Source organism: Pelodiscus sinensis, chromosome 6 (genome assembly GCF_052426305.1).
Source record: "Pelodiscus sinensis isolate ZL-2025 chromosome 6, ASM5242630v1, whole genome shotgun sequence".
Classification (NCBI taxonomy): Eukaryota; Metazoa; Chordata; order Testudines; family Trionychidae; genus Pelodiscus; species Pelodiscus sinensis.
The window spans coordinates 44,200,001-44,221,873 of record NC_143057.1 but is presented as its reverse complement, the minus strand read 5'-3'; the positions used below and the strand labels follow the sequence as shown (position 1 = coordinate 44,221,873).

Here is a 21,873-nt window from a genome sequence, read left to right as displayed (position 1 = left end):
TAGCCTGAAAGTAAGAATTATGTAACCACTAAAATGATTTTCCAGGGGTTGTAGTGGATTCTGGACAAAGATTGAACTAGAAGCATATATTTTAGGGGAAAAATCAAACAGGAATCAAGTCATTGTCTGTGTTATACAGGTCAGACAAGATGATAGCAATTGTCCCTTCTGGCATCATAATCTATGAGGTTATGCCTATACTGCAGAGTTTTTTCAGAAAAACGGTCATTTTTCTGAAAAACTTCACTTACATTCACACTGCAATTGTGTTCTTTTGAAAAAAGAAATCAAAAGAACAGAGGGTTTTTTCCAACATTGGTAAACCTCTTTCTATGAGGAAGAAGCCTTTTCCCAAAAGAGCTCTTTCAGAAAAAGGTGTGTGTGGATGGGAAAGAAGGAGTTCTTTTGAAAGAAGAGGAAAGAGGAAAAAGCACAGGTGCCCTGATGGTCACTCCATCCATAATAATCACAGCTTAAATGTGAGATAGCGTTCATTCAGTGTGGACGCTATCTTTCCAAAAAGCAGACTGCTTTTTCGATGTGCTTTGGCAATGTAGACCGTCTCTTTCAGAAGAAATTTTTTTGGAAGATCTCTTCCGGAAAAGCTTCTTCCGAAAGAAGCCTATAGTCTAGACATAGCCTCAGTCAGTGGATTCCATCATGTTGTCTTCTGCTTTGGTCATCTAACTCCATTGTTTATCTTGGTGGTGAGGCTATGGTGTATTAGTGATGTATACTTTGCAACCACTTATTTAAAAAATACTATTATACTTTTTCTTCCATGCCCTTCCTCCTCTTGTTTCCCAAGAAGACTATAAATGTGGATGCCTTCTTTCATGACAAAAATATTATTTGTCTGTGTTGCTCATTATTTGTGTGACCTGTCTCACTTTATGTAAATGAAGATCTGTCCAGAACTGTTATTCAGATCCTTTTGATACAAAGATATTTCCTACTAGATTGTTGTTTAGAACTCCAAAATAGTTAATACTACACACTTAGTACTAACCCTAAAATACAAATTAACCTAAAATAATGGCATTTTGTAATAGATGTGGTACAGACTGCTAGACTAAAAGAACATTATTTATAGCTCCAAAAATCTCTTTTTGAATGACAGGTTATAATGAAAAGAATTAAATGTATTTTCTAACATATATAAAGAAATCCTCACAGTTGGATCTGAATGTTCCATATATATGGGGTTTCCATGTATAAAACCTTTAGATAATCTATTTTATATGAGCACACTGCTCATGTTGAGCAAATTCAATGTACAATGTGGTCACTGGTCAAAATAAACAGATCTTACATCTCATAATTAAAACTTCAGTATCTTCCATGAGAGATCTTTTGTATTCATTCACAGCAATACCCTGCAGCACTGGGGAGATATTCAAAATATGGAAGTTATTTTAAGTATTACAAAAGATGTGAACGTTTTTATCAATCCTCCGTTAATATCTACAGTGCTTATATAAGGAAATGGACAAGACAATTTACTTTTTAAAACATCACTGGGTGTGTTCTGTTCTGATAAAAGTAATAATCAGATACATTTCTCTTGGGTTAACCATCTGGCTTTATGCTATTTTACCACCTTGGAGACATAACTTCCTAATGACCCCTAGCAAAAATGTCAAGGATTGGCATAAATCTTGCATGACCAAACATTTTTAAACCCAGTGCAGTGCGGAATGGTAAACATTTAACCAGAGGAAAACTCTCATTCTCTTTTCTCTTCATATACATTAAACCATGTATTTATTTTAACAAGAGGGACTGCATTCCAACACCTGGCACCTCACACATCTTGGCTTTTCTCCTTCTCAACTGGAAACCTTGAGGATGAGGAGGAAACTAACTCGGGCTAGTTACTAAGTTAAATAAGATCTCTATGATCTGTAAGACCTGAACTAGTGTAAAGGGAACACAGAGAGAGGACCCCGGGTCTTCTTTGTCTGTTTCAGGCATGGGAAGTGACCGTCTCCCGAGTTTGCCTCAGAGAGCTAAACTGGTCTGGAGCAGGGAGCTGCCTGTTTACCCAGGAGGGCTCTGCTGATAGCACGTTACTTTAGTTTACTTTGCTTTGCTTGAGTTTATTGTAAAGGGGTAAAGTTTTCGGATTCATCACGTGACCCTGACAGGTCCTGCCTATTGAGAGCCAGACCACCCACATGGAGGACGATGGAGCTGCTTAATAGAAACAGGCATGTAATTGTGAGCCTTTCCAGCACTCTGCAGAATGCCTGCAACCTAGGAGGATTATTTTTTTACACTTTCAGTTCCTTTTGGAGGAAAAAAAAGGAACAAGGAAGCGAAAAGAAAGAAGGGGGGAAAAACTGATGTAACCTCAAAGTCTGCCTCTGCTCTGAATGAAATTTAAAAAACCCACCAGATCACCAATTCCCACCGAGGTGCTCCACATGAGAAGGGGGAAGATGCTGGTAAGCAAAAGCTGATCTTTCCAGTTTAAACCAAAAAAAAAATAGCAATAACGTGTCTCCTTCTCCGGAGTAAGCTCGTGGCAGATGGCAAAAATCTGACGGAGATGGGGTCTGCTTCGCTGGGGAAGCAGAAAGAGGACCGGGGGTCGAGGAGGGAGCAACCTGGCTTGTGTAAAAAGCAGGAAGGGAGCAGAGGAGTCTGTATGGCTGACTATTACACTGCTCAAGATAGGAGGGTCCCTCGAATAGTTCCTCTCCCTGAGCCGGATGGTGGTGATGGAATTGATCAGTGATTTTTCACGCGAAGGGGGGGGGACTCTCGGATCCCATTTTCACGCTTGGAAGGGTCGCCACCCTGGCTTCTGTTTATCAGTCCCCTCTGGGCTCCTGAATCCAGGCGAGGGGCAGATTCTTTTCCTTCTGTGACTGATAATTGCTGGGCACCACGTTTGAATAAAAGAGCTTTTCTATAAATTAATATGTCTCTACAGTCTTGTCATATGCTCAGATCAAATGTCCTTAAAGGTCTAGTGTCAAACATACGAGAAACAAGGAGATCCTAGCTAGTGAGGCTCTCACCTAATGTGGTGCCTAGTGAATGCAGCTCATAAGTCCAGATCCTGTGCTTCATGGCCAGGGGAAAGCCAATGGGAGTCTTGACTGGGCGAGGACTGAGAGTGGAACTGCAGAAAGGGCGAAGTTGAGACACTGAATGTATTTTGCAGGTGTGGGGGGAATTTAAGTCGTATCTTGTGAGTGGACTCGTTCCAGGTCTTTACTCCTGATATACATTCAGAGCACACATCAACATTTTTGAGCTTTTGTGATGTCAGGTCTATTCTGTGGAATCAGGAAGCCATTTGTTGTGTATTAATCTTGCTACTCCTTTGAAGTAAAGATGCGTACTAAAAGCACTTTTGGAAAGTCACTCCTGTAGTGGCATAATCTGTCAGTTCAAATCTCAGCCTCTTGCATATTTTCACATTTTGTTACTGAAACAGCCTGCCCCCAAAGAATGCAAACTTGCATTGTAAACTAGGAAGCCAATCTTTGTTGAACAACACAACATCTGTGGCCAAAAGAACACCCTCTGGTAGTTTGCATTTCTTTTACTTAATGAAGGCAAAGTAGATCCTTTTAAAATACTTATAGCCATGAGACTTTGTATTTTATCCTTACAGTTCAGAATAAATGTTCGTAACCAATTCACAAAATGCTGAAAAGTAGGACTATACAGCAGGGACTGTCTGTCCCTATGACTACAGTGTTGGAACCAGTTATGTGTCGTGTGTGTGTATATATATCAAAAAAGCAACAACAAGGTTATAAGATAGCTCTAGCGTCAATAAAATTGACCCAATCGCTGATGCCAGTATAACATATACTCCTTGTGGCTACGTGTGCCAGGTTGTAACTGACATAAAACAGTGATAGTAATCAAGGATAGCATTCAAAACGAACAGTTCATTATAGCATATCCAGGTTTTACATCACCTGGTATATTCAATAATATACCTATGTTCTAAATACACTGAATCAGTAGAAGACTGTACCCGAGAGTGCACTGCAGAATATAGTCCCATTTCTGGAAAATGGGCTGCAAAATGTGTGGCGTTGTAGAAAAATGACAAATTAAAACTTGAAGCTAATGTGGATATCTACCACCCTCCAGTCTAACAGCATTTACCAGTTCTAGATCGGAGGTCTTTCACATCATTTCAACACCAGTCTGATAGGTGTATCTAATTTCTGGTTAGGGCTATTAGAGTCATTGTGTAGCTAGATTATAATCTGACAATATATCTGAACAGGAGTCAGCATTTGGGGGAGGGTCCTTTAAAAATCTATTTGCTTTCCAGAGCCGGTAGATGGAAAACTGACAAGGCAGCCCACTCTGAATTAAAATGTCTTGGTTTCCCCGTTTTATCTTTATTTCTCTCTCTCTTCCTCTCTCGCTCTCTCTCACACACACACCTTTTATTTTCTTTTGCCTTTGCCACAGTGTATAAAGCCCTATTGAGACATGTAGGCGTGATGTGTAAACCGGATTAGCAGTATGAAAGAAAGACACACAATGAGCCTGAATTGTTTTACTTCCTTTTCATTTCTCACGCCTATATCTCTAATAAATTTGTTGCTCCAGCAGTGGGTCAAAGGGATCGTGTAGCTCAGCTTTTTTCCTGCAAGACCCGATGGCAGAGATCATGAAAATGAATGGCCCTGCCTTCTGCCGAATGCAAAAGCCTGGAAGATATAGTTACAGAGCCATGATGTTGTCCAGAATGGCTACACACTCTTGACTGTAACTTCCCATTTCTGTGCCCATTAAAGTAATGCAAGAGACGGGACATTTTGCCAGAAAAAGAATCCGTTTTGAAAACTATTCGGGTTTATAAAGCTTAAAAAGCCTTCAGCAGAGAGGATGGCAAGGGTTGGGCTCTCCTCCAGACTTTAGAGCCAGTTAACTGTTGCTACCCTACAACTGCTGGTGTGGTTCCCAGCTTCCAGGGCTGCTCACCCTGCTGAACTTGCTTGTGCCTCGTGCTGAATGCAGAGGTCTGTGGGATTCTGGTGGCACATTACCCCGCAGCTCTGTACGGATGGAATGCCTGCGCTCCTGGGCTTATGCTGTAGATCCCTCATTTGCTCTTTGTGGCGTGCGGAGCAGCTTTCCATTAAAGGAGATCAGGGGTAATTAGCCGCATTGTTTTGACAAGTTGGCTCGAGCAGTTCCTTTTCTTGCAGTCCTGAGGAAGGGGTGGGGGTGGGGGTGGGGGGAAGAACAGTGTTTGATTCATGCTGCCTGGTCCTTTCCCAAGCCCTGAGCACTTTTTTAGAATGTCTCCCTACAGAATGTCGTTCCCTGCATGTTTCAGCCACTCGCCTGTAAAAACAAATAGATAGATGTAGAAGTTGTGATAACGAAGAGTTTATTTAAAGGGAGGGAGTGATCAGATGAAAATTAAAATATAGGCTCTGTGATGTAAAATGTGGTCTGATTCTTGGCAGCAGCCAGCCTATCACAGGAGATTTCAGACCAGAAACAGACCTCCAGTCTAGCACGATTGTGTCTGAGAGGCAAAACCCAATAAAATCTACAAAACCAAAGGCAATTTAGTTTATTACAAGTCGGTTTTATTCTGCCGCAGTCCAATGCTCCGCTGTCTCATAACATCCGAACAAACAATCTGTACTGCAGGTGTTTTATTTCAGTGTCGTTTCTGTGTAAATGTAACCGGATGCTACAGTGAGTGCAGTGTTCTTTATGGTGTGGCCCACAAGAGGTTGAAAAGCTGGAAAACTCACAAAAATCGATTTAATTTATCTCCTAGCCATTATTAACACATATTAGAGCTGATGCTCACTTTATTTGGGGAAATGTGAAGCTCTGACTTCTTCGAATTTGTACTGAAAAATTCAGCTTTTTGAACAGAAGATTATATAAAATGTAGAGCATCCTAAGACCGTCCAGATGGAGGTTATGAGTGTTTGTCCAAATTCCTGAGGTTTTGCCACACAAGTTTGCAGTGAACATACACAGGGAAAGGCAAGGTGTAAAGGATTTCAGGCAAGAAGTGCCTCCCTACCAGCCTCTTTAGCAGGCAGGCCTTCATCCCTAAAGACAGCTCTATATGAAATCTGTGGGATCCTTGTGATTTGTGGAAATAAAAAAAAAAACTGGTGTCGAGCCACAGTTACATGCACAGGGCATGCATATTAAAGCCAACAATGCTTACAAATGTAAATAAGGGCAGATTGATTAGGAACAACATTATCGCTGGGAATGTAGCACTCGCATGCATCAGCAATGAGGCAAATTGGGGGCAGCCACTTCTCCGACCACCCAAGTTGAGACAGACTTTTTACACTGACACTTCTTCCTTTAAAAAAAATTGCAGAAACAAGGCCAATTAGATCCCTGCAGTAATTCATCTCCTGTGTATGAAAAAAACAGACCACAGGGAGAGAGGGGAGATTAAGATAGTGCTTGTTAAATCTGAGTCTTCAAATTGAGTTTTGGAACCAGTAGCAAGAATTTATGAGCATGGAGCTATTGTGTGAAATGCTGAAAAGTTAGCCTATCACACAGGAGGAAACCTGAGGATTTGAGGTATTTAAACGTTAAAGAATGACGTTCAACTGGGTTAAAATTAAAGTGAAACTAAGCTAAAATGCTTGCATGCCAACGTTTCTCCCCCACTCCCGATTAAAACTAGAGGCTTGAATGATAGCAACATTATCGATTTCTAATTAGATGGGGAGCAGTTAACGTTTTCAATCAGTAACTATGGAACAACAGTTTCATCTACTACATAATGGAGATATCAGTTTCCATCTGAAAAGGGTTGTTTTTAGTTTATGCGTTCCTGCCCCCTGTGAAGCTGGGGATGTACAAACAAGCCAGTGTGTAAGATAAGATAGTCGTGGTCGCATTTTTAAAAGTTATAAGCACCTCCAGACCTGAGGCCAACAACAGAGTAGTAAAAGTTGTGAAAAAAATGTCGGTGATATCACCGAATGACTGTTAGGACTTGGGATCTCTGATCAACTAACTGCGATGACTTAACTTTATTACAAATACCTACATTCACTAGAATAACGGGTTTTCCATACGCTGCCCATGTCCTTGAATTTATAATTGAGTTAGGTGTCTACCCAATCCGGTTGCCACGTTATTTAGCTCTATTGCTTTTGTTTTGTTCACTTGTTTGTGTTTCTTCCACCAAACATGGTTCTCCTCCTTACCCTCTCCTTCTCTATATCTCGCAGGCGGTTACACTTAACGCGTTTTCCACTTAGATCTCCCCTGCACTATGTAAAATACTGTACCGTCCCCGCTGTGTGCTTGGTGAATTCTTCTTTAGAAAACTGGCATATATTTTGCAGGGGCATCACCCCATCCCTGCTAACATCTGTGCGGCAGGCAAGACTCCCACGAGCGGAAGCCCCGGGGTAAAGTTTCTGCCGCGTAGGAGAACCCCCCGTTGGTCCCCGATGTGCGAGCTGTGCGCATAACTCAATGGGGTCTGTCTCCGCCGGCAGTCCGTGACTATCCCCACGACGTTGTGCAGACTTGAATGGAAAAGTCTCCTTTCCCTCTCGCTATTGGCCGGTAGCAACCAGCCCGGCATGGTATTGGCTAACGTAAAGGGGGAGACCTCCTTTAGGAATGTACTATGGCTTGCCTGGCATGTCTCGGTGCAGCAGCAGCAGCTCAGAACGAGGGGAAGAGCCCGGATTCCCCTTCCCCGCCTTACAGAGCTGCTCCCGCCCCCGACCTGACTGGCTCGTCACAGTTTAGCCTCGTACCTGCTTTTTGCATTCGCTTCCAGCCTCTGAGTACTACGGCTGCACAGCAGCGGCTGCCCATACTCACCGCCCCGGGAGGGGAAGGAACGCCTAGCCATGCGCGCCCGGGGCCCGCCTATCACGTGAAAGATCGGGGCCCGCCTCCCCGCCCCTCCCCCTTTCTTTCAAAGTAGACGGGGTTTTTTTTTTCAATGAACACACACCGTGTGCACCTTAAAGCAACACTCCTCATTTCACAGTCAAACAACAAACTCCCGCTACTTTCACGCCTGAAGTCACTGAAAACAGTCTGTTGTTGAACCAACTATAATTAAATGTAGTCTGTGCAAGGGGAAAGTGCTTTAAGCCTTTCAGGCTCGATCTTGTCCTCTTTACACAGGCAGGGCTCCCACTAACTTCAGTGGGAAGTCTGCGTGAGTAAAGAGTGAAAAGAACAAGCCCTGAATCTGTGCGAGTTCAGAGGGGATGATCCTTTAGTGCATCATAACAATGACTCAATACTACTACGACTATACAAGATTTTTGTCTCTGTCACCAATCTAAGTGACATTAGCTAAAAGTAAAACATCGAGGTTTATTAGTATAAACAATTAACAGACAACCAGATTGTCTTCGGCGAGTTCACCATCGAACCCTATATATTCTGTAGAGTTGGCATCGTACATATAACGTGTATAACTTAAAAAAAAACACCTCAATGAATGGCTGATTTTAAATGAACAGAAACGTGGAAAGCGGGTGCCAAAAATTAAACAATCTAGCGATTCATTTAATGTAAAAAAGCAGTTAGCGGTTGCCAGCTTTACATTTTATTCATTTTACATTAAAATGTATTAAATTGAGTTTCCTAGGATTTCAGTGAAAGAGTGAATACTAAGTTAAAACAAACTGCACGGTTTAAATTCCCTTATTTAAGTGTTAAGCTTCCGTTGTGTTTTTCTTATTGTAAGTGGTTATTTTATAGCAAGGAACTAAGTCTTCTCTTTAGTTAAGAAAGAAAAGAGAAGTCTGGCACTTTCTACCGCAGTATCCACCACCCTGTCATTATCTGTGCAAGCCTGGGAATTCAACTTGGACCTCCCAGTATTTGTTGCAGATTGAGGCCAAGGTGCCTCTAAAAGGATTTTCTTTTTAAGGAACTTCAGAAATCCTGTGGTACTTTTTTTAAAAAAAGGCAAAATATATTTTTGAATGTTGGTCGCAAGGAAATTCTGTGTGTGTGCCTGTAAAAAAATAGCGTCTCTTAAAAAAATAAAAGCTTTCTTGAAAAGAAAAGAAACAAGAAAGGGGGAAGGCATTCCTTAATGGAAGTATTGCATGCAAAGAAGGCTGGATCTCTTTAAGGCTCCCCCTGAAGCTGGAGATGCACACACAAGGGTTGCCTGCCTGGGTGGTCTCTCTACTTTGGTGAGCTGTTGCTAAGCAGCTAATAATAGTCATGTTTGCTGAGTAATTTCTGCCCTCCTTGAGCCAATCGCATCCCAGAAACCCAAGCCATCTGACAGCCCCAGGGGCGGGATTTCAAGTCTTTTTCTCTCTCCTCTCTCTTTCTCTCTCCCCCCCCCCCCCGTTTCACTCCTCCTCCTCTTTATCCAAATGGAGAGAGTTCTTTTTTTCTTCTTCATCTCATCTATTGAATCAAGGAGCTGCTGCTCGCTGCTGCACACACACAGAGGGAGAGAGAGACACACACACACGTACAGGGAGAGAGAGAGACTGGAGTCCCCAAAGCCCCGGGAGTCAGAGACAGCTCTGCCCTGAGACAGAATGGTACAGCGCGCCGAGACAGACCAACAGCAGCAGCACCACTGAGAGCAAGAAAAGCTCCAGCCCTCCCTTGCTTTGCTTTCACGGAGGAAGACAGAAGGGGAAAGGGGGCAGGGGGGGAAGAGGCTGGTTTCTTTTAGCTGCAAAAGGAGCAGTAGAAAACTAAAGCCGGAGCAACGAAGGGGGGACGGCAAATCACTCACGCTCGCTCCACTCGCAGACGCACTGGATGTGGGAAGCGGTAGCGCCAGAAAGCTCCGGATCATCGCGAAATGTTGCAATGGAAGGCGCAGGGTCTGACTCGCCAGGAGCAGCCAGAGGAGCAGCAGCAAACGCGGTATGAAGAGGTGGTCTGTCACCAGCAGCCTGCGGAAAGAAGCGCCAGCAGCCCAGCCAGCCTCCCGTTCCCCTGGATCGCCCCAAAGCAGCAGCGCGCTGCGGGGAATCACAGAGGACCCAGCCCGTGGGTCGCCAAAACAACAGCAGCAGCAGAGGCAGCAGCCCCGTCCCGGCGGCGGCAACATGGCCTCGGCTGTTAACGTTTCGGAGCCGGAGAGCAGCGGCGGGGCTGGTGGCGGTGGCTGCTGCAGAGACCTCGATCGGCCGGGGAGAAGCTGCAGCAGAAGGCGGAGACTGACCGGAGGGAACAGGCGCGCCGCGGCGCTGGATCTGGAGTATCTGCAGCGGCCAAGCTACTGCGATGCAGCTTTTGCCTTGGAGCAGATTTCAAAGGTGCATGACTCTCTTTCCAGATTTGGGGGGCGGGGGAGGGCTGAGGTGAGGGTATTTTCCAAGGGGTGGAAGGAGGAGATGGAAAGGAAGCAGCCACCAATAAATCGCTGTGAGGAAGGGGAAACAATTCCTGTGACTCCTTTGCCCTCTTTCCCTCCCTTCTTGTACACACTTTCCCCGGTGTGTGGTTGTGCTTTTGAATCCTCTCATTAAACTTACCCGGGGCAGTTTCACGGTGTTTTGTCTCTGGGGAGTTACTCTGTCCTTGTTCTCTCCTCCTCTTGCCTCTTTCTCTGCTTCCTTCGCTTCTCTCCATCCCTCGGTAGTTCCGCTCAACTTCTTTAACGCCAGGCTGCAATGGGAAAAGAGGTTTCAGTGATTTCCTTTTTTTTTTTTGGCTGAAGTTTTGCTTTGTTACGTTTTCCAGTAAGTGTGGAGTCGCGACTTCCTTAAGAGAGAAATCCCGTAGTAGAAAGTTTGTGATGTTTACCCCCAGCGGCTGGAGGAAAAATGAAAGTTGTAAACAAATTGCCACCTTAAATCTGCCGTGCAAGTCAGATTGAGTTCCCCCGGATCGTTGCGTTTATTGTTAATATTAAAATGCTCCAAGTGCAGGGATTTCTTGGAAACTTGCCTCTGGTGCACGCACGCACACACACAAGTCCCGCTTGTTACTTTGGCGAGGGAAAAATGTTCAAAGTAAACAACATCGAGCCATTGCCTTTCTTCAGAGAGCGTTTTATTCCATGGAGCAGATTTTTAGGCTTTGCAGTAAGGGGGAAAGGGAAAAAAACCCATGTGGCTGCCCTCTTCCGTTCACAAATATTGTCGTAGCTTACAGATGGCTGCTCTACTTCCTAATTCAGATCACACAGCGTCTCCAAACTCTATGGAAATGAATTACTATTAAGCTTATGATCTTACAGCATTGCTAACCACGTGGAACATTCATTTACTACAGAGTTGGTGCTGAGAGCTGGGAATCAGGGACACGGCAACAAATTGTTACACACAGTAGCGTTCCCCCCACCGTCAACCTCCGTTCAGCCCTGTAGAGATATGTAACAAGAACAGGAAAGGGGATTTTTTTTCTTGGCATGCCTGTTGCGATTCATCTGCATTGATTATTTCTCCCCTAGTGTTGTAAATCTTGCTAGCATGAAAGAATTTTTGCAAATTGAATTGATAGCGGTGACTTCATTACAAGAAGGCGGTGATCCGTTGTTCAGATCAGTTGTCTCTCTCAGTTTTACGGATCTCAAGCAGTGATGTAATCGCAGAACTGTGCACTGATTTATGAATAGAATTACCAGCAAATACACATTTTAATTCATCCGACTGCTCAGCAGGGTCATGGCAACAGTCTGTCGTATTATTATTCCCAATGAAATAGACACTCTGCTATAAGGCTATTTGCTTGTATGCATTGATAAACACTTGGGTTCTGCTTGCCCTCCGGCCCCTAAAAGGTGCATATGCATGCTGGATATGCATTTGGATGTGCGGGGATGTTTCCAGCCGTTTAACTGCTAACCTTTTCTTGCCTTGCAGGGGAAGGCTACTGGGAGAAAAGCACCGTTGTGGCTAAGAGCGAAGTTTCAGAGACTATTATTTAAACTGGGCTGTTACATTCAAAAAAACTGCGGAAAGTTTTTGGTTGTTGGCCTCTTGATATTTGGGGCTTTCGCTGTAGGATTAAGGGCAGCTAATCTCGAAACCAACGTGGAGGAGCTCTGGGTGGAAGGTAAGACTTTCCCTGCTTGTGGCTTCGCTTCCCTTGACCCCTCCTGTCCTCCATCCCACCCCACTTCTTTCATTTCCAGAGACTGCCTGGTGCAAGTCTATGCACCTACACTCCCCCGCCCCCCCAAGCCCCTGCAGCGAGGGGAAATTGTGGCTTTGCCTAGTGAGTGGCGTGGAAGCCCCTGGCGAAGAGTGCGCGGGTCGTGTTTGGCTAGATGGCTTTGGACAGGAGGCTGGTTAAGGAGGGTGCGTGGGAGGACAAGGCGCTGGGATGTACCGCCTCTGCGTCTGTCTGTCTGTCCGTCCGCAGGGAAGGGGGAGAGCCATGTTGGGGGGGGGGGGTGTTTGTTTGTGGCCGTGTCCCCTCCCCCCCAGCTGTAACAGCATGAAAGGAAGGTCTGTGCAGAGAGCAGCCCTCCCCTCCGCCATTTTGGGAGTGCGTGCGCCCTCCCCGGCCGCAGAGGGACGCGAGCGGCGCAGCGCGGCGGGGCTGTGTGTGTGTGTGGTCCTGTTTTTTTGGACAGCTTTCAACTGCGGGGAAAAAACATTTGTCTCAAGGTAAAAAAAAAAAAAAAAGGCCGCGAAGCCCAGACTGGAACGCATGCTGGATTGTTTGCAAAGCAGATGAATGTCTCCGAGCGGGTGGGGGCCCCGCTCTGCTGTGGAGAAGGGTCGGGTTTTTTTAGATTAAAACCAGGTTGTTGGTTGTTTTGGTTTGGTTTTTTTTTTTTAATGCAAGAGACTAAGCAAATTCAGCCAAGCGGGGCTTGTGCACCGGGCGCTAAGCTGCATCGCGCTAGCGTGGAATCAGCAGGGTAGAAATGCTGCCTTAGGTGAACTTGCTAAAGGTTAAGCCATTTTGCACGCTTTAGTGCATTTTTTTAAATGTAGGCTATAAAAAGGGACCCATCCTGCTGCCAGAGCTCCCATTGCAGCCCCTGGGGGCCTGAGTCATCTGTTAGGGTAGATGGGTTTTACCACCCTGGCACGCCACTGATGCCTAGGGCAATACTCTGGATTTACACCACCATCAGTGAGGGAGAAAAAGCTCGTTTATTCTCTTTTATAGAATAGTATTAGGTTAGGTTTCAATTCTACCTTCAGTTAGGTTGGTGTAAATCCTAACTAACCCGTTGACCACAATCATTACTCTGGATTTCAGTCAAAGCATCTTTCAGCAGGATCTGGCTCATAAAAATAATATGGAGCAGTGCATAAAGTAACTACTACCGACTGGCCCTGTGTGTGGAGAACGCAGTAGTGAGAGAAAGAACAGGGATCAACAGACCGTGGGTGTAGCCTGTCTTGCTTTATGGATGGAGCATGGCAATTCTGGTCCCAGTGACTCCAGTGGAAAAACCATTTTTCAACTTTTGAGTTTGTTTTTAAGATAAGAACTTGCTGATAACTGAACAGTCTTTGTACAGTAGAAGAGTAATTCTAATTGCAGTGGGACCATCCTGCAACTGCTCTTCAGACATGCTGAGTAGGAACACTGAAGGATTCTGTCCAAAATCAGAGATGTGCATTAGGAAGTTGTGGTAGGAATGTTGTCTTTTATGTGCAGTTTACTCTAATGACCACTTCCATGAATAGGATTTGAATAACTTTTCAACATTGTTTCATGTCTTAACTCTTTGCAAGATTCTCTTGTGGCATTTTAAATTAAGTGTTTTACAATCTTCTCTCCTCTCCTTTGCTTCTGCCTCCTGATGTGAACTTAACCCAAAACTTCATTGGTAATGTTGGTTTGCAGTATTATGCTATGATTTAGTATCTTAACCATGGTATAAACTAATAGTCAGCTATCTAGAACAGTGGTCTCGTCTCATCTCATGCCACCTGTTTTTCCTGTCAGCTTAATACCAAGCAACTCCCTGTTTACTGTACTGGCAGTTCCTGTGTGACCAACAATGGAAATGTGGTTTTCTAGAAATATGTGATTTATAACATAACCATGTGGTTTAGTCACTATTTTGATCTCTTTCCACGTCTTTGGTGTTCATGGAAAAAAATATTTTCCCGAGTGCAAAAACTTAGTAGTCTTCAGAATTTGGATAACCAATATTAATTCATAATACAGTTGGCTGTACGGAGTTGACCTAATTTCACATTGATTGAGTTTACTTTTCATGTCAGTAAAATATTATTAAAACTCTGACTTTGGAAACTGCTGCGCTCTTAGATTACAGAAAAGGTTAGTTAATTAAGATGAAAGAGCATATTCTTTAATTTAAATTAAATTAACTCCCAGTCTGCCACTATAAGGCCATCAATAGAAAAGTCTGACTAAATTGTGTCTTCAGTTGAGACTGTATAAATGTTCTGTTCACAAACATGGATGTTATACAAATAAACCAAATGAATAGTAGTTGCATATTTCTGTGGTTAAAAGTATAAACAGAAGAGAGTGCAGAGTGGGGAGAAGCACGAGGAGAGGTAGTCTGGAAAATGATGTTCCTTCTGCACATAAATGCTGGAAAGTGATGTCATACCAGTTTTGCTGTGTGTGTGTATGCATGCACAATCCAGTTTTAACCTACTGTATTATTATTTATAGTGGGCTAGGTACTATACTAAAATAAGCAACGGGGCAATGTGTTGAGCCTAAGAGCTTAAAAAACTCTTTACATCACATTTTAAACTGATGTGTTCATTAATCTAAATATTTTATTCTGCTTTTTACACTTTGTTTAATAAGATTATTTAAATATACAGAGCAATATGGGTTGAATACAGCAAATTATGCAAAATGTGTTTCCATTGCAGTTGCAATAAAAGGGTTTATTTTGTTCAAACTTTTAAAAATGATCATCTCTCAAGGAATTGTCAGTATTTACATAAAAAATCAACTTCTTGTATGTAAATGAATACTAAGAACATGGAAGGTACTGCAACATAGAAACTTGGTAGGAATGAACTATGAATCTAAAAAATTCTAAATCAGAATTATTTAGAAGTACAGGTTGAACTTTTCTAGTCTGGCACCCTTGGGATCTGACCAACTCTGAACCAGAGAATTTTCCAGACCATGGGTGGTCAATATTGTCTTGTAGTATTACAAACACTTTCCCTGCTTACTGGGCTGTTAGAGGATATTTAGGGGTACATTAGAGCTAAATAACAGCACTGAACACTGAGATCCAGGACTGGTGGCGGTAAACAAACTTTATGGGACCACAGGAAACTTGGCCACACCCATGATAAGTGAACATCCAGCAAACTGAAATCATGCCAGACAACAGCTGCTGCCAGACCAGAGAGTTCTGGACTAGAGAGGTTCAATTTGTAGTGAGAATGAAGTTTGAATTAGTTCTAAGATCATCCAGAGTCCAAAATAAATTACTAGAAGTGAATATTTAAAGCTATTACAATATTACATGGAAATATTTATGTAAGAGCTGCAAAAACCCACCTGGTGGAAAAGTTCAAGGAAGGATGGAAGAGAAGAAGTTCTTTAAGTTTTTTATTCTTGCAGCTTTCTCTTACTAGACTTCCTACTTCACCGTTTGTTCGAACATACTTGGTTTTTGGTGTGCATACTGGTACCAAAGTGTCTTTCCCCTGAATCGCTAATTGGCAACAATAGGTCTTAGAGGAATATTTTTAATCCATCTCCCTTGCTTGTGCTGTCCAGAATATTTTAATAGTTCCTGCATGTCCTACAGTCTCACTGCCCTCAATTTGACCCCCAAATTCCCTTCTCCATCAGTCCAACATTTCAGGTTCTTCCATGACTGAGGAGTGACTGGGTCTTTCCCTTGTTTCCCTCATCAGAAAGATTGACAGTTTCAGATATATTATAATTAATTCTTGTTATAGAGACCTCAGAAAGATCAGTTTTAGCCTGTTTAGCAAACAAAAGCCACTGCATGAGATCTTGAAGAAACAGTTCCTTTGCAGGTGGTTCTGTGTGATCATGGACCTATTGTCTGTGGCTGTGTGTGCTGGAAATGTGGTGATTTTTCGCTCCTTACACAATACCCACAAGTGCAGAAAGGATTTTACATCCATTTCCTCTGTGGTTGAATCTTGTTGGTTATAAATAGGGTCTTAGATTCCACTGCAATTTATTGTGATATACCTCTAGTAACTATGCACTATATGGTCATAAACAGCAAGGTAGCTACATATGACTATGATTGGTCATCCTCGGTGAGGAGATAGGTAGGAGAGGTGTGGCCTTTATATCTCATAGCTAATGTGTGACTCTGCTCCCCAAATAAAGGTTCTGATGCATGATAACCTGTAGTTTGGCTATTGGTGAGAGCTGCTGCAGATCACAAAGGGGAGAGCAGCTTTGTCTCATTTTTCCTGCCACCTATTTCTACTGTCCTCACACTGCTTTCTTATCTTTCTTCCTTCTGCTTGTCACTTGCCCCCTTTTTTATACCCTCTCCAATGAGGAGATTAAGAAAAAGGCATCACAATTCACTGCTAAGACTACATGCCAGAGATCCTGCCATTCGAGAAAGGAGGGATAGTTCTTGCTGTCACATGGCAAGTGGTTATTTTCAGGAACAGGCCTTCCACAGGCTGACTGTATAAGCTAGGCAGAACTCCCTTTTCCCATGCAGGTTGAAAGCAAGGGGGGAGGAATGTCTCAACAGCCATGTGGAAAGCTCATCTTCAGTACCTGGATCAAATAAAGCACATGCTAACTTCAACTGAATCAATGTGCAGGATAGATGAAGCTTGTAAGTTCCCAGCAGCAGTGTTAAATAAAACATATTAATCAAGATAAGTTATCCGTAAGTCCTAGAATGAGTTACCTCACTCTTTGATACTGTAAAGTAGTATGAAATTAATGTACCTATCCAGTTCAGGAGTTGGGAAGGGGTAATGGGAGGAAACAAAGTGAACAAAGCAGGCTAGCTTCCTTAAATAGGCATGGTTCCTTAAATGCTGCATAGGACAGTTAACTTTAAACTATGCTTTCTGGAGGGACAAAAGGAAGGCGATAATGTAATAGACCTCCACAAATCTGGTGCTGTTAAAGAACACAAATCTGCTACTGCTAAAGAACACATTCTTCTCAGTGGGCCAAATCAATGTATGTTGCTTGAATAAGGTTCAGCAGGAATTGGCCTAGTCAGAACTCCCTTTTTGCAACTTGTATATTTTTCCTTCAAGTTTCTCCAGAACACCAAAGCATCATCCAGCGTGCAGTTGAATAGTGCTGGGACCTCCCTTCATGGTCTTAGCTGTGCCTACTTTTGCAATACTGCATTGGCAAATGGTAGGTAAATGGCAGAGCAAAACTTACTTAATTGCTTAAACCCCATTGCCATGCTCTGACCCAAGGAATCTTTTCCAGGCACAATTTATGACCATTTGAACCCTTCCACACAGCAGAAGGAAGAAGGAGGGTTTAGCTAGAAGGGAGCACAAAAGACTCTTTTGGTAGTTCACTTTTATTTATTTGATAAATAACTAGCTATTGATTATAATTAAAACTTGTAACAAATATTTGAATTTAATTTAATTGGTTTGAGAAACAACAATGGTCCTGTAGCACCTCGGAGACTAACAAAAATATATAAATAGTTTCATGAGCTTTCATGGGCACAGCCTGCTCCTTCAGATGACAAAGTTGTGGGTTGTGCCCACGAAAGCTCATGATTCTATTCATATATTTTTGTTATTCTAAGGGTGCTACAGGACCATTGTTGATTTTAAGTTTTTTTGGAGGGTATATCTACACAGCAACAGTATTTCAAAATAACTAGCGCTATTTCGAAATAACGTAGTCCATGTCTACACAGCAGGCAGTTATTTAGAAATAATGTCAAAATACTGTCAAGCTGGAGGACTTCTTTTTCCTACTCCTGTGACCCTCATTGCAGGAGGAGTAATGGAAGTTGGCAGAAGAGTGCTGTATTTCAAAAGAAGTGCTGGGTAGGCACTCCCAATTTAGAAATAAGCTATTTCGAAATAAGGTGTGCAGTTGATGTAGCACAATTTGCATAGCTTATTTTTAATTAAGCCCTGCTGTTTTGAATGAAGCAACCTGAAGTTGCAGACTAACATGGCTACCCCTCTGAGACCTTTAATTGATTTGGTAGCAGAGATTCACCAATCTAATAGAGTGGTAAGACTTGGATGTCAGGAAAGGAAGTAATTCAGCATAGATGCTTACTTATTTGTTAACTTCTATTATCTAGCATTGGGATGAGTCCTGCAGCATGCATAGTGTGCAGTGAGAAGTCTTTTGCTTATCAGAATAATCTTCATGTCTCCTGCTTTGTTTGGATAAATGAGGTTTTACTGTTATGTCTAGCAAAAGTAGTAGTAGTAAAAGTATCATGTACTAGACCAGAGAATGGTAATACTAGGAATATAGTCAACATACAATTATTGGTCTGTTACATTAATGGACACAGAATTTTCTTGGTTTAAAAGTTAGCTGTCAGTCATATTGAAAATTTATTCAGTTTCTAGTTTGAAGGTTAAGAGCAATTTTTAATATGTGATATCAATTTAAGTGCTAAAATGAAGGGTGACTAACTTCTGTGGTTTTATTTGAACCAAGTGTTGTAAAATATTAAGCTGTTAAGTGAAAATGGGTAAAAAGGTTTTGGTTATTGAAAATATGCCTGTAGTCTCTTCTTAAAGCTCATATGTTAAATAAGAGATCATTGGTGGTATCAGACTCAGTCCAGTTCTTGGTGGACAGGTGTCCATGTTATTAAAACCACTGGCCCAGCTGGATCCATGTTATACTTTTTAGCAGAGCATCAATGAGTAGATGAACATGAAGACTGAAGTACAATACACTCTTTCTCTAGGTATGGTAATTTGAGGCCAGGATTGATGCACAGTTGTGAGATGGGGGAAGCTTGTACTTCAAAAAATAATCTGGAAGATTAATTTTAAATTAATTGTTTATGGGACTATTATAAATAGTGGTCACATTTGGTATTTTCATCATTTCTAAGATAAGGGTGAAATCCTGTTCCAATTGAAGTTGATGGCAAAATTTTCACTGCATCCAGGATTTCACCCAAGTGCAATGAGGGACTTCAGTGCACCAAGATTTTATCAAAGATCTATACAAAATTTTACCATACAGATACACACTGCATTGCCACTGCTTGTTCTGTAACTCTTAAGTGGATCCCAAAAGATCTGTTTCCAGAGCAATCAGATTTGTACCCTTTCTGAGTTCTAAATACATTGAAACATTAGTATGGTTTTGGTTAGTTTATTTAAAATAGAAGTTCTTTCTATTGGTTTGAAGTCAGTGAAAATTTGCTTCATTATTATTTCCAGATACTTCACACTCCAATTAATCTCTGGAGCAGATTGTCCCCAGTGGATCTAGGCAGGGAAAGGGTCTCCCCTGTTTCCTCTTGGAACGTAGCCTGCACTGCTTCATTTATCTCCTCTATCCTCCTGTTCTCCAAGTGAATTCCTGTACCCTGTGGTGTTCTAGTGATGGTGAAAGGATGGGAGGGGATTTTCTGCAGCACTGTTCCTTATAGAGCCCAGGGATTTCAATGTAGAAACCCAGGTGTAAAGTAATATAGATCAAAGTTGTGTGCTTTCCTCTGGGTCCCCTTTGTAACTGCTGCTTAACAGAAACCTAGCTCTTGGACTTACAACTCTTGCTGGTGTTGCAGTGCCAGTCAGGAGGGTGTGAAAGAAGCAGAAGCTATACCTGTTAGATGGCTTCTGTCTCTTTGCAGACAGCTTTTTCCTTCCCTAGAGATCTTTGGGAGTTGGGAAACAAGGAATTTTAGAGTCCTCTCCCTTTCCCAAGTCCCTTTCAGCAAAAAGGGTGATTCAAAGAAAACTCTACAGCTCCTTGTGTGGTTTCCCTTCCCCCATGTTCTGCTTCATCCATTTCAATGAGTTTTTCAATGGCAGGAGATAATCCAGTCTCTATTCTGAAACAATGTCTGTGGTGGCATCCCAGAATGTAGTAATACTGCACTATGTGTGCATGTAACATTTTTGACCCTTCAACAGGTTTAAAAGCAAGCATATGCAACTGGATGTTTCAGTTATACATAACTTGTTAGGAGGCTCCAAAATATGACAGCTTCCAGATGTATGAACTGACTGATCCGTTTGTTTAGATTATGCTCCACAGCTGATGCCTAGATTAGTGCTGGCTGGATGAAGCTATGGGAGATTTGTCTGGTTTCCACAACGCCATGTTTATATTTCATTTGGATTTCTCCTTCAAAGCTGACCTTGCTGTGACCCACTGGAGCTGCGTCCACTAGGATACTAGCTTTAACTTGTCTGCAACAGCTTTCAATTTAGTATCTATTGGGGTACATTCTCAACTTGACACTCCTGAGTTTATGTGCATGACTCCTGTTAACACAACTGTGAGTTATGCATTCAAATTACTACTTACCCAAATTAGATGATGCCCATCAGAGTGTCCTCTTCCTGGTGGGAAGACTTTGAGAAAATATGGTTTGTTACAAGGTCTATTTCAAAATCAACATTTTAATACAATTGCTTGTTAGATTTCTCTTCACATAAATTCAGCAGAATTTGTCTTCTTCACCTTGTACAATATGTCACCTCTAAAGGTAATATAGAAATATAAGTTAAAAATAAGCTTTATCTTTTTGAATTTGGAGAATAGAAGTTGAGTAGCCTAGTTTCACCTATTAATCTTTTATTTTAAATGGATAATTCCATGTGTCCGCTCTATCTCTGCATAACTATGATGGTACATATTACATTTTCTTAATCTTCCTTATTCATCTCAAATATCTCATAGATTTTCCTCTCTCCCTCCCCCACAAACTTTTTCTTCACAGGAAGTCTCTTCCCCACATGTGTTTGTTAGTAACTCTGTCTAGAAAAGTTGAAGAAACAGTAAAACTCCTTAATCATAATCTGACAGCTCTATATTAAGGAGCTTACTCTCCCTCAAAGTTTGGGAAGATTTAGATGTACAACTTCCAGTATTGTTAACAGAGGCTACATGAGTAAATTGTCGCTGCCTGGATGAGGAAAAAGTATACATTAGATGATACTCTGATAGCAGAACATTCAGAATTATTAAAAATGCATTGTCCATATTGAAAATGCATAGTGCACTAAAATAGCTGCTTTTTCTCTGCTTAGCTTCTGACTCATGAAGTGTAGGGAATTAGTGTTTTTCCCTCCAACTGTATGTAGTACAGTATATGATATTTTTTATTGAGTGCAATGTTAAGCAAGAAACCTAGCTAGAATAGGCTATATTTATCTTTGGTGTAAATGTAAGATGAAGTATACATTTGTCCCATTGTGTGTTGGGTTTGTTTGTTTTTAAGTAATAAGAGTTACACTGACAAGAAGTAGATTTAAATAAAGCATCAAGGGAAAGATATTTTTTCTTGTGGTGTTTGGCTTTGTGGGTGGTTGTGTTTAGATAATCTTTATTTTAATAGGAAATTTTAGGTAAAGTTCATGTTTATTTTCTGGCAATGTAGATATTTTTCAAATATCATCTTGATTGCTATGTCCACCCTAAATTTTGCCAAAGGAAGTAGCATGTGGAGGTAAAACTCTCATCTCTCTCACATACATGCATGCACATACACTCTTTGATGGGAGGCCTTTAATTTTGTTAGTTTGATATTTGGGGAAAATGTCATTTTTTCAGGTATCAAGTAAAATATATTAGTGGTGAAGAAACAAGGAGAACCATAAGATGACTCATTCTGAGGGGATGTTGTTCTGGAGATTCATACTAGAGCTCATTCCAGTCTTAAATATACAAGTCATCCCTGTGTATTTATAACATCAGTATAATGTCCCTGTGCAGGTTTACACAAGCAGACACAAATATTTTAAGGTACAAGTGAGGTGGTGCACACCCAAGTACCTGAGATTGGAATTGAGCCTTGGAACTGATGTTCTT

General features: G+C 42.0%; 1 protein-coding gene and 1 long non-coding RNA gene across 6 annotated transcripts in view; one reads left to right on the top strand and one right to left on the bottom strand.

Annotated features, from left to right (window-relative positions):
* Positions 1–2,199: 2,199 nt before the first annotated feature.
* The window catches only part of PTCH1 (patched 1), a 90,314-nt gene continuing 70,640 nt past the window's right edge, over positions 2,200–21,873 (top strand). For 2 of the 4 annotated variants that reach the window (XM_075931822.2, XM_075931821.2), the window contains exons 1-2: positions 9,864–10,256; positions 11,808–12,000. In XM_075931822.2, coding sequence (XP_075787937.2) covers positions 9,864–10,256; positions 11,808–12,000 — 586 coding nt within the window. Of the gene's footprint in view, positions 2,448–9,863; positions 10,257–11,807; positions 12,001–12,338; positions 12,558–21,873 lie in introns of those variants that run through there. The other 2 variants (XM_075931823.2, XM_075931824.2) reach the window with 2 other exon arrangements.
* Positions 5,552–11,141, bottom strand: LOC149524140 (uncharacterized). 2 transcript variants are annotated; one of them, XR_016349873.1, is made up of 3 exons: positions 10,792–11,141; positions 9,728–10,608; positions 5,552–6,328 (listed from the first exon to the last, which is right to left on the bottom strand). It is a non-coding gene; the product is annotated as an uncharacterized LOC149524140 (long non-coding RNA). The 2 variants fall into 2 exon arrangements; XR_016349872.1 differs by lacking the exon at positions 5,552–6,328 and adding an exon at positions 8,312–8,980.